Raw genomic sequence first — 17,250 nt, 5'->3', positions numbered from 1 at the left:
TGCACCCCTATCTCATAGCAATGACACTCCCTGCTCCACTCCACTCGCTTTAGGAACGATTGGGATGATCCACAGAGGCCCCATCCTCAAAACCCCCACTAACAACATTGTGTTAACAGACACCACTAGGACACCCTCAGAAGACCCATGTCCATTCTCTGATATAGTCAAAACTGTTTTAGAGGCACAAGGGAGACCTACACAATATGAGGAACGTGGTCATAATGTTATGCATGTACTGCCTCTGCTTACCCAGGATCAATTCCACCGACGTCGCATATTGTTTTCCTCTACAGCTTTTCTGACTATGCAGAGCTGCAGACGGAAAAATGAGCAGACTATTGCAACCCCGTTTGAGCTGTTTCTCTTCCAGACTTCCAGATCAATAAACACATTCTTCTTCTTTTTGTTTCTTTCTGAAGAACAACTTGAGGAGGATAAATTGCACAGTAATGGAGGTAAAGTATTGTCATCCGAGCTCAAACACTCATTTTGGCTGCTCACTTTCAAGTTTTCTTTTTTCTTTCTTTTTGCCCTTGTTGTACCGTCTTTCCCCATTCGACTGCTGAAAGTTTCAGTGAAAGTTTGCTTCTGCTATGACTCATGCGGCTTTTGCTCTGTTCTGTTTGCGCGCACTCTTCCATTTCTCTCCTTCTCTTGCCCCATTAATGTTTAATTTGCTTAACCTCGGCGTATTTGAACACCACTGCAATTTGTTCACATCAGATGGCAGAAAATTGGAAATCCTCATCACCTAAACGGACCGCATTAGCTCGCTGTAAATGTCCGCCTGCTGCCCGGATAATTCCCAGTGTACTGCTGCAATCAAGCTTTACTTTGACTTTACTCACATCCAAATAATAATGAAAAATCACCCTGTGGTATCTTGACATGCAGACAGTTTCCGATTTCTGCAAGTTAAAAATAAATAAGAAATTGGACAAATTAAACCGGAACTATTTGCATGGCTGGATTTCACCAATAACAAAGAGCACCTGTTACTTTCAGGTTTGTTTGAATCTCTTAATGATTGGATTTTGTGCCGTATGTGACAGCCAGGTGTTTTGCTGTCTCTTCCATCAGGGAGCCAGGCGAAACAGGACTGGTCCATCCAGTGGCCCACCTCTGAATCTGGCAAAGAGAACACTCCGGTGTGCCAGCCGGAGGCCAGTCAGTGGATTCGTTTCCAGCTCTCCCAAAGCCCCAAAGTCCAGTCCAAGTACAACCAGCACATGTGCCACAGCCCCCAGGCCCTGGCCCCCCCTTTCTATGCCGATCGGCTCACTGTCGACAGCCCCTCCGCGGGGCTCTTCCCTACCCTGGACTCTGGTCACCGCTCCCTGCCCCCGTCACCCCGCCAGAGGCATTTTGGCCACACGCCTCCTCGGACTCCCTTGGTGGTCAACACCATGACCCCGCCGGGCACCCCCCCCATGCGGCGGAGAAACAAAGTGAAGGCACCGGGAACGCCGCCGCCGCCGAGCCGCAAGCTAATCCACCTGCTGCCGGGCTTCACCGCGCTGCACCGCAGCAAATCCCACGAGTTCCAGCTGGGGAACCGCCTGGATGACACGCAGACACCAAAGTAAGTAAAACCTCCTCCATGTATGTGACGGCAGCCATGTTGGATTCACATGTCTTTACTCGTAGAAAACGTGTCACCCTACTTTTGGCATGACAACAAGAATGTTGTTTTCCCCCAAAAAAGTGACAAAAACTTTTTAATAATTTATGAAGCTGTCAGAGATACACCGATCAGCCACAACATTAAAACCACTGACAGGAGAAGTGAAAAACACTGACCATCTTGTGACAGTTCAGTTTTTCTCTGGGAAACTTTTCCGTCTGGCATTCATTGGTGTGGATGTTTCTCAGACACGTAGCACCCACCTAGACCAGACCAGACACCCCCCACCCCATAATAATGACACTCCTTGATGTCAGCAGTCATCCCCAGCAGGATGCAGTCTGACACAAACACACACAGTAACGCTTTAGGAGAAGAACATCACAACCTGGCCTCCAGATTCACTAGATCCCAAACTGATCAAGTGTCTGTGGGATGATCCACAGAGGTCCCACTAACCTCATTGTGTACACAGACACCACAGGACACCCTCCATGTCCATACTCTGATGAGACACAAGGAACACCTACACAATAATATTAGAAAGTAAACGGTGTCTACCTCTAATACTAAACGTATCACTATCATTTTTTGTAGAATCTTCCAATTTTCTAAATTGTAAACCAAACACAAATAGTCATATAAGCCCATTTACTGAGGTCCACATGCAAATGTAGTCTTCAACATTGTTTGCTCACTCTAAAACAATATTACACAACAAAAAATAGCAGTAGAGATAATATGATACTGTTCATTACTTGTAAAGGTCCTACAATACAATGTCATGTGTGTATGGAAGTATGCAAAATGTCCTTAATTTATGAAAAGCACAGTTTGTGTGTACCACACTTATGCATTTATGTGAGATGATATTTTCATTAACTTAAATATCTTGCACGTACAATAATAATAATCTGTAATGTCGAGAAATATAAAAGTGTAACGGCATGAAATGGAAATTAAGTCTAAAGAAAAGTACAAGCATCACCATGTTGTACTTTTACGCAGTAGTGATCAGTTCTTTTGCAAATTGTTCTGCAGTAGTTGTAGCAACTGTGTTAAATGAGAGTTTGGGTAATTGAAGACTGGAATGTCCTAAATAAACCGCTTTTTTTTTCTTTTTTTCCATCCTTGAAATTCCACTGGTTGGAAGGCAGCTAACGAGGAATCAGCTGCGGGTTGTAATTTAGACTTGAGGCTGCTCGCTTTTTTATTGCACCAATTTGTTTCCCCGTGGAAATGATCTCGTTTTAGTGAGTCTCAAAGACAACGTTCCCAGTTAGCTGTGGTCAGTCAATCAATTTCAGCAGACGATCTGCCTGGAGCAAACGTTTTGGGAGACAGATTTGGCCTGTCCTCTCCCTGCTCTGCACAAGGTCTCGTGGCGTAATTCCATCTGATCCAAGTAGCCTCAGAAAGGAAGTTAGGACTCCACCTTTTCCTTTCAGCAGTTTAATAGAACATAATCTTCCACCAGACCCCAATCAGATTAATTCCCAGGAGGACATCATTGCCCATAAAAAAAACGACGGCCTGTCGGTGGAGATAAGAGGCCTTCGGGCTGAGTTCCTGACTGGCCATCCCGATGTCTGGTGCTATGCTGATCAGATTTGGCCACGAACAGGGTCCACCACTGCCAGGTAATCAGGAACCAGAGTCTGCCTCAGGAGAGCTGCGCTCATTTTGATAATGCCATTAGATGACAGTGCCCCATCACTGCTACACTTGGTAAGTTAATATTTGGGAGTTGGCCCCTGTTTTTACGATGGCCATCTGGGTTATGTTCGCTGCGTGCCTGCTTGTGGACAGGGCCGCGGCCACACACGTCGGTGGGCGTGGGTGCGCGCACTCGGTGACGAGTGGCTCAAAGCTGCAGTGAATAGGCTCAAACGGCATTAGAGAATTGATTACCGGTCCCTGAGCGCTGATAGACTGCAGGCTGTGAGTTGAGACGCTCTAATCAATGGCCTGTGTGTGCCTGGAAATGTTGCAACTCATCGAGACAGGGCAGATCTGCTGGCTTCCCTGATAGCCAAGTACCTCTCAGAATACATCACATAATTGGTTGGAGGACGGTGCTGGCGAGCATCAGGTTGGTTGTTCAGTTCTGGCATGAGGCGCTCGTACTTGTATGTTTTGTATCTCTATGTGCAGGGGAATTGGCCTCATTGCAGAGCTGCTGTTGGTTTCTGCTATTTTATAAAACCTGGAGACTGAAAATAATGTATAAATATAAACTTTGCACCAACATTACTGCACATTGATGCCATTGCTACGGTATCGCCCTGAACCACACAGCGTATGAGTATGGTTCGGGTCCATGTAGACCCTAACGCCTTAGCCTAATGTAAAGAAGAATAGCAAGTATCAACAAGTATCTGTGGGATGATCCACAGAGGCCCCTCCTCTCAACCCACCCCCCACTAACAACTGTTGGACACGTCCACAGGACACCCTCAGAAGGCCCATTTTCTGATGAGTCACAAGACCTACACAATATTAGGAAGATGGTCATAATGTTATGGCTTACTTTTAAAACCATACTTGAAATTTCATATCAAATGAAATATTTGAACACTTGCGAAATCAGTCATTTTCTGTAGAATCTAATCATTTCCTAATTTATAAACCACCCTCAAACAGTTATATAAACCCATTTAACCACCTGAGACCCTTCGTCCACATATGGGGACATTTCAGCGGATTCATTCTACAGCCAACCATGGGACAAAAATTGGCAAGGCACAAAACCTCATCATTACAAGTGAAACTCATTTATTTATGCTCATCAAGTTTTGTAATTTAACAAATTCTGTCAACAGTAATGAGCTACAGCTAATTAGCTTGTTAGTCAGCTAAAGTACTCGTTTGAGAACATTGGGACTTCAGTGTTTGCAATTCTGCTTTTGCTCATAAACAGTTTTTTATTTTGTTACACATTGGTGACTTTTTTATAATATACCATGGAATCATTTTTAATTTTTTCAACTTCTTGTTCAAAGATGACACTTAGTTTTCATACATTTTCAGTCCTTACAAATACTTAAGAGAAATTAAAAATGCATAGCAAACAAACGCTTGAGTCTGAGGAGGTTAGTACAGATAATATGACATTTTCAGATCCTATATTACCATTTGTATGTGCATTTATGTTGAGCTGTGATTGGTCCGCTTAGTAGCAGCGTATTTCTACTTCAGTATTTCCAGCTGCTTCTCCACCGCCGCAGTTTTCAAATTGATTGTGTGTTCCATCCTCATTGATCCAAAACAAAGTAAAAGGTTAATTCTTCCTGTCTTCTTTGCGTTTTTAACATGTTTGAGGCTGTAATCCCTCTTTACTGGCCGTTTAAATCTGAAGAAGCCGCTTGGATGAAACGTCCAGTTGTTTGGTTACACCGTGACCTTTGTAGACTTTGCATATTTTTACATTATCTCAAGTCAGAATTTTGATATTTTTTTTTAACAGTAAACACAGAGCACATTCATCCAACTAGCTGGTTCTTATTTTTTATTCATGAATTGCAGATTACGATTTTTGCTTGAAATGTTAATAATTTACGGTTGTTTATCTGATTTGGGATGGTAATTTTTATTTATTATTTAAAAACAAAAACTAATTTTAGGTAATTTGCTGGTTATTACTTTATTACTATTTAACTGTCTGCTGCTGAAACGTGACAAATTTCCCCAATGTGGGATAAATAAAGTTTTATCTTATCTTATCTTATCTTATCTTATCTTATCTTATCTTATCTTATCTTATCTTATTCTTTTTGTGTGTGTATAAAGGCAGAGAAATTAAAATAATGACTAAAGTAGTAAAAATGTGGGGTCTGCATGTTGGTGGTGCGTGTCAAAGGTTTAACTGAGGAGGTTCGCAAACACGACTCGTCTTCAGCAAACTTTCTGCATTTCTGTCATTAAAGACCCACCACCGCCTTGTGTTTGAGTGACGCAGACTGACGAGCGCATAAGTATAAGTGGCTCACACCAATGTAGGCTACGTGCTACGTGCTACGTCAGCGGTACCTTAAATGACTCCAAAGGGTAAAAAACTTTCGGAATAATTCAAAATATATCGTAAATCGCTTCATTAAATGGCTGCTTTATGGAGATGCTCCATCCATAATACCTATATGGCTAAACTTTGAATTTTTAATAAGTTCACGGTGCTCCTTAGTTTCTCATTTGCATGTGCTTAATTGCCCAGGAGTGTGGCCAGGACACAATAACTAAGGATTACCCTCTGACCCCGTGGGACATTTTTCTCCCTTTTATCTTAATGAGATATGGCCTAATGTCTCATTATCACTGCATAATACAGCAAATGTCTGCGTCGCTGAATGTGCAGAACCCCCAGGTATACGTCGCTAAAAGACAACGTAAGTTTGGTTTCGTCACCGGATGAGTGACAGTTCATATTGGGAAAATGTTAAAATTGCCCTTTGCCTTGGAAGCATTCAAATATATCCATTAACTTAGAGATAACGATAAAAGAGGAGATGAAAAAAAAGAGATTAAACGTGGCTTAATTGATATTTCACACATTATACATGCGTATATCAAAGTTTGGTAATTGGATTCTGATTTAACTGATATTGGATTTTTAAATATGTTTAATATTCCTCTTTCTGGGGCTTATACACTAATTAAAATCACTTTGCAGTGTTGGTTGGATCGCACCTTGGCTTTCACAGCAACTTTAAGGCTTTTCTAATGCACAAGAGCCTCTGTTTAAGTATTTTTCGTCTTCAGCAGCAAAAGACGGGTCTCGGATACTGGTGTTCACGCAATTATGGTCTGAAAATTGTTTCCAGTTGCCTTTTTCGATTGCAAAATTCAGCAAATACCGAGGTCCACCTGCATGGTCGCTCATCTGCTGCTTTATAGCTTCATGGTTTAATGTGTTTGTCTGTGTGATAATGTGTTTTCCTTTTAGCTTGCGGTGAACCGCTGGATGGTTTCTGTCCCTCCATAGAAATAATGAGCAAATTGCCTTCTTACTAATGTGTTCGGTATTATCTACGAATCCAAGAAAGTCTCACCCTGAGATGAAACAGCTGCCAATTTCTCGAGTCGTTATGCATCTGGGAGGCAAACCTTCACCTGTGTGGGGAAATTGGAGTTTCTCCTTTCTCACCACCTGTCAAGTGCTGGTCCAAATATATTCAGTTGTATTTTAGAGCTGGTTTGTTCCTCTGTCTCCTGATAAAGATATTTGAGTATGTTTTTCTCTCTAAATGCTCGACTCGTCTTCACTTTTAGCCATTTTCAACTTGAGAAGAAGGATCATTTTATAGTATTTTCCCTTCTATTGTATTAGGGGTATAATATACAGCGGGTAAAATAAGCATTGAACACATCACAATTTTTTCATAGGAAACATATTTCTAAAGGTGCTATTGACATGAAATTTTCACCGGGTGTTGGTAACAACCCAAATAATCCATACATAGAAACTCTCAACTGGCTTCAGAGGAATGAAATGAATAAAGCTGCTGACTTGAATCCAATTGAAAATCTATGGAAAGAACTAAAAATCAGAGTTGATAGAAGAGGAACCTTCCAGATTTAAAGACTGTTTGTGTGGATGAATGGGCCAAAATCACACCTGAGCATTGAAGCTGACATTACCAACAAAGGCTTTTGTACAAAGTATTAAATAAATATCAGTAAACGTGTTCAATACTTTTTCCTTCTGTTTGGTGAAAATTTCATGTCAGTAGCACCTTTAGAAATATGTTTACTATGGAAAATGTGTCTTTATGGAAGTAGTAATAACTGAACCGGAAATAAAACTTGACAAACCAGTCAACCAAAACATAACAACACTAACTGACATGAATACAAGTTTTTTCAATTCATTCTACTAAGTAACTTTATAGAATGATAATTTAAATATACTTCCAGTATATCTGAATGTACAACTTCAGTATCCTTCATTAGTGGGAGTAATTATATGTATATTATGCAAAATATTTAGACTTCAGTCTACTAATAATATAGTATGAATAAATTTGGCAAAACTTAAATTATTTCAAATATACAGTTTGTACTTTTTGTCCTGGTAGTTGTTCTGTGTAAAGTGAGGATTCGATCATTTGTTTCACTCCTACAGTCGGTTCATATTCGGTGTCAGTAAATCTTAGGATACTGAGCAGATACTTCTTGTTCCTATGGTAATGACTTTGGCTGTGTTTGATAGATGTAATGTAAAAATAGATCTCCTGGCGTGACTTTAACAAGTGGCATAATCTTGCCAATTAGTAGCATGTGAAATCATTTGCAAGTAACTCCTTACTTTTACTCTCAAGGCTGTTAAAGACGCCTTTGTTCGTTTAGCATCTAATAAACTGTTGCACATAATAAAGTTGGAATAAAACATTTTTCACCTCTTGTAACAAAATGATTGTGACAATGCGATTTATTCTTGCTGGATAAAGAAGTGTACATCTTCTCAAAACTTTCTTGAAATATCTCTCACAAACATGTAACTAACACGTATAAATAGGAATGAAAAGAGGAATTTGTCTGAAAACTAAATTATTCCAACTTCATGGCCAGCACGTTGTGTCAGAGTATTGTAGAGCTCATTGTATGCTTTCCCAATGTGTTTAATTTTAGTCTATTATGTACCTTCGTCATGGAGACGGCAGCTTCAGTCAGCAAATACTCCCCAGGTTGATCTGCGGCTGAGTTTGAAATGTGGTATTTTAAGTATTAGGAAACAAGAAAGAAACGTTGGCATTTGCTGGCAAGATGTTCCCATAATAAAAGGCACATAGAACAAAACACAACATCATAACCTTTTCAGTTATTTTCTCAAACATTATAAACAACAGTGAAGTTTTGTCATGAGTGGTGGAGTTAATAAGCACTTGTACAACTGTTAAACAACACAAATGATTAAATAAGACGTGATGTGACTTAGAATGCGTTAGAACAATCCAATCAAATTAGAGAACAACAAGGCCTCCATGCTAAAGAGAGAACTCCTTTAACGCTTTAGTATTCCAGCCTTTTTGTGGAAAAACACCTATGTAGGACAAACCCAAAGTAAACTGAATCCTGTTCATAAACATTTTGGAGCTCATGCATGGCCTCGGTCTCTCTTGAAAGACCCCGAAGTTTGTAGTTCTTGCTTTCTTTTGTATTTTTATGATAAAATATTTAAGATTGGGACATATTTCCTTCTTCATCCAAGACTTTGAAGCAGCTCTTTGTGGATTTTTATGGGACTGAAAGTAGTTTTTGGAATGAAAATACACCTGAAATGAACAGTTTGGACCCTTATCAATACAAAAGTGGTATTTTGCCCCTGAATAATATTGATTGTTGGATTGATATGAGGCTTTTCCAATGAGTTTATGTTTTTTTCTCATTTTTATTTATTTATTTTTTTGAACAAAATGTGTTGGTTATGTCAGATGAATCCTATAATGGCTTATATCAATGAAATCAGAAGAAGATGAACTTTCCAACAACACATTGCATGCATTTACTCAAACACAACTTGTGTACAGAGCTTTGATTTGTTCGAAAAACTACTGTCGTCTCATATACAACCTAGCGGAACATTCAGAGGTTAAAAATAATTCGCGCTTTTAACAGATACTGTACATATTGGCCGTACGCGGTTACCAGCTGATACTGGTTTTGTTGACTTGCTTCCTGCCTGTCAATCAATTACCACGACATTCACTGATGAATGTTGCCACCAGTTCGTTGGTAACCACTGGTCAGCGGAAGGAAAAAGGTGTACGATACTGGTCTTCAGATAAAGCAGGAGAAAACACTTTGGGCTAAACAAAAAAAACAAAAACACATACAGTTTTTATCATACCTCCTTATATGGAGGTGTCCATGCCAGTGGACTTGTCTCATTGTCTCCTCAAAGATACAGTGTTAGTGATAAGGGGCTGAAAGGGCTGAGGATGATTTCTGGATTAATAAAAAAGAAAAATAAACATCACTATTGGCTATCAGCCCAGAATTTCACAGTTGGAGCATCCTTACTTGGCATGCGTTTTTCTAAGAAGGGATTTGCCGCACAGAGGTATAAAGAACACTGCTGTGTAATTACATTACACAGTATCGCTTTGTTTTATTTGTTGTAATGAGAACCTGGGGTTCTATTAGTCTTCTATTATGTGCACATTATTGATAAATATAGTAATTAAATGTATATTTACACACATACTTATGTATGTTTTATTGAGTTAAGGTCACATTTATATTTTGGTAGTATTTTGCTTCAGTAAATGATCACCAGTGATTGAGAGGAGGACTGGTAGGTAGTGCTGCCTTAATCAGAATGATTTGATAATTTCTCAATTTAATTAATTTTATTAAAATATTAATCAACATCAGTTCTCACCTTCTTCTGGGTGTCTCCTCTACTTTACTTTGGCAGATCACCTGCTTTAAAACTCATGGGTTAAACCAAGACGGTGGTTAATAAAAAGCAGGAGTATTCTGCCTCCAAATTCACTAGATCCAAAACTGATGAAATATCTGTGGGATGATCCACAGTGGACCCTCCCCTCAATGCACATGACCCAAAGCCCAAAGCCACTAATAACATCCTGTTACCAGACACCACAGGACGTCCTCAGAAGGTCCATGTCCATTCTCTGATGAGTCGCAGCTGTTTTTTTACAGTAACATGGGAGATCAAGACAATATTAGGAAGGTTATGCCTGACAAATAAGTTAGAAACACAATTCACCCCCGTACAGTTGTCATGAATAGTGAAATAAACTTTGTACCATGCTGTAAACATGTTTAGTAATGCTGTAAAGTTGGACTTTTTAACATGGAGGTCTATGGGGATTTACTCCCTTTTTAGTAGTTTGCTTGGCCTACGCTCGAACCACTTCCTGACCCAACCAGGTTTCCAACGTCATCAGTGACACCACTCGCTCTAAAAGACACAAGTGTCGATACACGCGTCACTAAACACTTTTGTGATTTCTCAAAACTGACTTTCTGAAGCATCGACATTGGTGCAACCCAGCGGCTCCGGTTAGTTGCCAGTGTTGATCGGCGTCTTATTATATCGTAATGTTTCTCAGCGGAGTTAATAAATGGCAAAGCTCTTTCTAAACAAAAACTTGAAGCCTCCACACATCAAACTGACAGTTGCATCTACTAAAACAGCTTTAATGTTAGAAGTCATCAAATGAATCACCGTTAAACTCACCTGGCCCCGTGAATTATGTCGAGCATAAACTCGGTTTTACGTCACGCAAAGTGTGTCTCACCAGATGTTTAAGCCTCTTTCTGTTTTTTTTTTCTTCATACTTCCTAGACAGGCAGAGGCAGACAATTACATTTTCCTGTTAAACTATTTAACATCTTGTCAGTAAGGAGAGGATTTCTTAATGACTCCCTCCTTCCCTCCTTCATTTAGTAATTTGACTTTGAAACGCGAGAACCAGTTTCTGCTGGTTCAATTAATTTTTACCCACCCCACTGAGCACCTGCAAACACAACGCCACACGCACACACACATGCGCACGCACAAAAATCAATCAAACCAACTGAGCCCTTTTTTGACACACTCAAGAGATTTGCTAATCAGTCTTTAATGTCTATTTCGAGGATTATCCGGCTGTCGATGTTACACTGATAGAAACCGATTCTCCATCCGCAGACCTCTAAAGTAATCCAGCTGAATGCCGTAATGATCGATAATGATGTAATGATTAAAGCACTGTTAAATTTTAATATCAGATAAATGTGGCATGCAGAAGGAAACAATGGAGCTAAAAGAGGAGCTAAAGCAGGAACTGTCATTCATTGCTGTTTGCATTAGCGCAACATACCTGAAACACCTGAAAGGATTTGAGATATTAGTCACATTTGACTTTTACAAACATAAAAAAACAAAGTTTATGCTATGATAAAGGGCTACTTAATGTATGTTTTCTTCCTACAAGCAATAGCAGGAGTAGGACGTGAGGCTTGAATCTTTTAAATTAAACCTTCACATCTCAACAAACATACTAGAAAAGATTTTCAGATCTCTGCTTGCTCACAGTTATTTTTCAGTCTCCTCATTTCTGACTTGCTCAGCAAACATATACGTTGTGATCCTGACTGTCAATGAATGACGGTGCCAAACTGGATACTCTACATGATTTATTAAAGAGAACAACCTGAGAAGTCTCAGAAACAGCCTTGGATATATGAAAAAGGACAGGACTTCCACCAGATGTGTGATTGAATATCACAGGATAACTTCAGCCCATCGGATCAATGACACACAAGACTTAGAGGCAAGGACGATTATTACGTGATAGTGGAAATCTATCGATCTTACAGTGTCCACAATAGAACTTAGAGCCTTTATTTTGAAAAACAACAACCTTAAAAGTCCCGGTTTGACTGATATTTTAAAATATATGATTAATATTGAAGATTTGGTATTTGAGCGCTAACTTCTACAGTTGTTTGGAGGTGGAGCTAGTGGTCAGAGAAATGGACTTTGGTCTGCAGGGTGAACATCCATGTCCATGGTGCTCTTGAGAAAACAAACCCATATAAACTATTGCCTTTGAATGACTCCTACTCCAAGGGTGCTCATTAAACTAGAGAACAGTTTCTTACATGCATATTTGTACTTGGCAGTTTACAACCCAAGTTCTCCTGAAATGTGACCAAGACTCTGTCTGTAAAAGCTTGTTGTAAAATTAACTAATGCTGGTATATGCAAATAATGGTGCAAAGTTGGTCCTCCATACATACAAAACAGCAAATATACAACAGTTTACCATTTGACTGACAACTAATAAAGCAGTTGTTTCACATACATACGATACATAAAAAGTGTGAGGTCCTAATCCGTATGTCTGTTCTCCCCTGACATATATCTACCAAAACTGTCCACTGGTTGTTAATCACGGCGTTTTTGCATTTCATTCTCTCCGTGTGACGACTTGAGGTTCGTTCCAACACCTCGGAGTTGTCCATGGCCACGTTATTAGGCTGTTTTTTCAATATTCTAAATGTAAATTTGTTTAATTAACTGAGGTACCATTGTTGTGTCTCCAAGGAGTTCACAACAATTCACAATTCAGTCTGTATAATTGATGACATTACCATAATAAATGGATAAATGTGACACCTTTTTTTCTTTTTCTCTCCGCATTTCCAACACAGATCCTCTTCAAGGAAGCCCATTCTGTTAAATCTTGAAAAAATAATATCTATGAATTATTTTACAGTGAATAAATTTGCCTCTGGCTCCTCATATATATTCTTCAGCGTTAGATAGAATTCCCTCCCATGTTTATTTCATCCAGTTTATACAAGACAAGTCCATGAAAGGAGTTTTTTTTTTTTTTCTTCAAACAATGAAAGAATGAAAATGATTGTTGTATTGTTCTGTGTTTGTTGCATGGGAGGGACCTACTCCTCTCTCAGACCTACGATAGATGTTCAGAGCGGTTTTACTTAGCAAAACACAGGCGAGTGCCCGGATACCGAGCTCCACTTAAACTTTAATTTCTAGGTAGGAGTGCAACGGTGATTTCATTTTGCTTATGTTGCGGCCCATCTCTCTCTCCCGTCTTTTTTTTTTTCATTCTCCATGCCCTTTTCAAAGCGGAGAGGCTCTCTGGGCTGGAGTGTCAATTAATGAACCTCGTTGTCTATGTTAATGAGTAGTAACATGCGTGCGTGGAAAAGGCCAAGTGAGTTTTCAGTCTGTCACAGTCCACTTGGCACGTCACACCAAGAAGATCGTTCTGGAAAGTGGGTGGGTTTGTTTTTCCACTGTCTCTCATCTTGCCTTCCCTTCTGCCCCCCCCCCCCCTTCTGCAAGTCGAACCGGCAATATTGTATAGTTAATGCCACCTTATGAGACTTTCAGAGCTTTTTGAATGTTAAGCACTTTCTTATTGAATTTGATGTTTGCTAATAAATCTCATGGTGCCGGGGGTTGGCATGATTCACCCTCTGCTTCTCTCAGGGTAATTCTACCATGCAACACTCAGGGGAAGCAAATTTGCATCCCTTCCATGACTAATTTAGCTGTTTGCTTTCACTGAGCTGGTGTACACATCATATATTTTCTCCCCCCCCCCTTTTCTTCTGCCCCCCCACCCCCTCCCCACCTTTTACTCTCTCCTTTCCTTTTCGTTCTGTGTTCAGCCCTCTCATTATGCGTCTCTTTTGAAAAGCCGTCAGTGTCTTATTTTGGAGTCATCCGTAACGTCTATCAGTTCAGTCAGAAAATACATTTATCGCTGGATTTGGATTCAGCTTTCTCTGTGGTGCCGAGGAAACTGTGATGAACATCAGCTATGAAGTGCTACATTCTGTTATCCAAATGTTATCAAATGGGTAAACCTCTGCTCAGGGTTGGAGCATATTCTGGGGTTTAATACAGATTTTCAGGTTTCAGTCGTGAGATACACTGTTGAAGCGACACGTTGTCATCACCTCTGCCTCATTACTTTGGTCCTCAGAGAAACTACTCACATTTGCAGCTACCGTAGATCAGACCTGATCTCTTCACTTGAGTTTTTGAATTACCATAACTCACAGTGGTTCGTGCTGTTGAAAAATTCAAAGTGTAACTGAACACTGGGAACAGTGGGTCTGCGTAGGTACTTTTTTCCCCCACAAATTTGAATTGTTTTAATTACACAGTAACATGAATCCAACGTATTTAAGTAAAGGGATAAATGGAGGCAGATAACGTTATCTTTCAGTCACCACTTCACTCATTCAGCGATACAGGGGCTGTCTCACTAGCCACATTAGCCCGAGACATGTCTATCTAAGCCTCCTGTACACAGTAGGCCCCGCCCCTATCGCTACTGAGCCAATCACGAGGCTGCATGTTACACGCTGACTCTGGCAATTGGCCGGCATCTTATTCAGTCCCCAGGTGAAATCCAGAAGCACTCAATGTTAGAAAATGTTGTGAACACGTGATTATGCATGAAAAAAAAATACCGTGATATACATTTTTGGTCATACCGCCCAGCTCTACTAGTCAGTTTGTCGACTTCACGCTTTAAGCATCATGTCGACTAGTAGCAACATGGACGCCTCCTAGAAGAAGACAGGTGAGGAGTCCAATGGGTCGTTGCAGCAAACTAGCAGCGGTTCATCAAATGTGTGGAAATACTTCACTTAAGATGACATGTCAGTCCTTGTCAAATACAACTAACAAACTACTGCAATACATCTGAAAAGATGTCCACTAACGCTAACAGAGGAATCGTCCAAATCCTCTGGACATCAGTCAATTAACAACGTCACCAAACATCCTGTGGTAATAGAAAGAAGGAGGCTGCACTTCAACTATTTGATAAAGTTATTAGACCTTTAGTTGCAGAGAAATCCCTGCTGCACTATCCCATCTAACAACACACTCAGTGGAGTATTATTAAATGCTATTGATATTGCAGCCTGTTTTTATACAGACTATACATATCTGCAGCTCACAGTATGTAGCTACATGAGCTGTTCTGTTCTCAGCGTATGTATTCAGATCAAGAGTATAGATTGCATCACTTACTATTGTGTTTTTATTAGTGACTTGAACGCAGTTGAAAATCTGAACTTGTGCAACCCCTACGACACACACACACACACACACACCCTAATGAACAAGATTAATTGTATTTTAAAGTGGGAAGTTACTTCCCCCAAGTCTTCTTGAACCTCATCCAGGCTTGGTGACGTTAGTTTTTTAGATTGTTATGAAACTAGCTAGCTGATCCATCCGTAATCCTCACCCACTAAGACGTGACATGGTCGAGTGTTTCTTCGTCCACCGGTGCAGCCTTGGAGCTGCTGAACGAACCTGGAGACGTGGAGTGATGGTGTTGACGCAGGCATCTAGAACCAGGCTAATCTGGCAACGCGCGGACTGAGGCAGAACTGCCGTTTCTACGGTTACCTGTAGCGTACTACACCTTGTGCACTGATTTGAAACGAGGATGACGCAGTTGACTGAAACTAGGCCTGAGCTGTCCAATATGGGATTAGACACCTGATGGAGCCAAGTATTGGTCTGTGGGTTTGGTCAAATGACAGTTTTTTGATTTAGTTGTTCAAATAAGGCACCGGATAACACCTACAGCAGTCGTACGAAAGTTCCTCAAGTGGTTGGAAAAAGTGAAACATCTTACTGCAGAACCTTCATGGCTGCGGTTCTTATTACTGAGCTTTATTTTATGGACCGATGTGTCGGACGTGTTTATTGCATTTTTTCTTTGAGATAGAAGAAGAGCTGTTCGACTGGGACACACACGTCGCAGCATTAGCCGCCGACCTCTGACCCCCAGAAGATTATTGGTCCCACATGTTCTGCTGTATGGAGCATCCACTCTCTAGTTAAGTGTACTACTACACCAAAGCCAGGTATGTCAGAGCAGTGACATAGTGTATGCGTGTGCGTGAAAATAGGCGGAGGAAGCTTTTTCTCTGCGGCCGAAGGCTCATCCATGTTAATCAGGGCTTTGGTCCCTTTGTCATTAATAATAATTCAGGTGAGAGGGGATGTCAACACCAGGCCGTTAGCAGCCAGACGCCGTCACCCTTCCCTTCCCTTCCCTTCCCCGCGTTCAGCCATCTATCGGCCGTAATGAGCGCTCGTCCTGGCCTCCCCTGGCGGGCCCAGAAATTGGAGTCATGATTATGAATTTATATGAGTGTTTAGGAGAGGAGGTTAGCCCAAATGCCACTGTTGCTGCTGGAGAATGGATTTATTAAGCTGATGGTTTTTCTCTGGTGTTTTGTGAAGGAGTGGGAGCTTGTCGAGGCGGACAACGGGATTCAAGTGGGTGATTAGAAGCCGTCCTTAAAAGTTGTATAATTCTTTTATAAAAAAGATGCAAAGAGAGCGAAAAAAAAAAAAAAGTGTCTGTGACAAAGTTGTACAAGAGAAAAGATTTATTGCGTTCGCAATGTGCCTGAAGGCGTTTAGTTAATTTTGCGGAAATCTTGTTTTGTTTTTGATTTAATTGTGTGATCCTTCCTGGCACGATCATTAACGTTCTGATTCAATCTGTCTTATGGGAAAAAATACTTTATTTGAAGTGTGGATATGATTTCAAGCATCACTCTGATGGTGATCAAGCAAGCGAGTTCGGGCCGAAACTGACATCTGATTTATTAAATAGCACGACTGTTTTACTGGCCATCAACCGTAAAGGGAGTTATTACCATCGTTCATCATTCCAGCCATCAAGTGGAGGCTTTCATCTCGGTGTTCCACTCTGATGTTAAAGTAGAGACAGATAATATCTGCACCAGGTTCCACATTGTCCCTTACCCCGTTAGACTTGCTGTCATTTACTGCTCCGTCTGCGCTTCAAATCTACCACTTAACCCGCGCAGCTGTGGGCTAGAGAGCTTCTCGTGGATCCAGCGCTGTTGCTCTAATGCTCGGATTAGAGAGTTTAAGGTTTGAGATATGGTTTCATTTTGACGGGAATGAGAAAATAAATTCTGATTCAATTTGATGCTGGGAAAAATATACACGACAGACGCAGACCTGCTGGCGTGCACCTGACAGAAAGAGACTGGAGCACGATAAAACCTCGATATTTAAAAGGGCAGATACTGAGAGGACTTTATTGTGCTTTCTTAAGGTTTGCCAT

The 17,250-nt window shown here is 40.6% G+C and overlaps 1 protein-coding gene across 3 annotated transcripts in view; it reads left to right on the top strand.

Annotated features, from left to right (window-relative positions):
- ksr2 (kinase suppressor of ras 2) overlaps positions 1-17,250 on the top strand; it is a 127,378-nt gene that overhangs the window by 27,562 nt on the left and 82,566 nt on the right. For 2 of the 3 annotated variants that reach the window (XM_047591088.1, XM_047591087.1), the window contains exons 4-5: positions 423-458; positions 1,084-1,585. In XM_047591088.1, coding sequence (XP_047447044.1) covers positions 423-458; positions 1,084-1,585 — 538 coding nt within the window. The remainder of the gene's footprint in view (positions 1-422; positions 459-1,083; positions 1,586-17,250) is intronic. The other variant, XM_047591090.1, reaches the window with a different exon arrangement.

This window comes from Mugil cephalus, chromosome 8 (genome assembly GCF_022458985.1).
Source record: "Mugil cephalus isolate CIBA_MC_2020 chromosome 8, CIBA_Mcephalus_1.1, whole genome shotgun sequence".
NCBI classification, from domain to species: domain Eukaryota; kingdom Metazoa; phylum Chordata; class Actinopteri; order Mugiliformes; family Mugilidae; genus Mugil; species Mugil cephalus.
The sequence above is the reverse complement of the archived record's forward strand: the minus strand, read 5'-3'. Positions and strand labels throughout refer to the sequence as shown.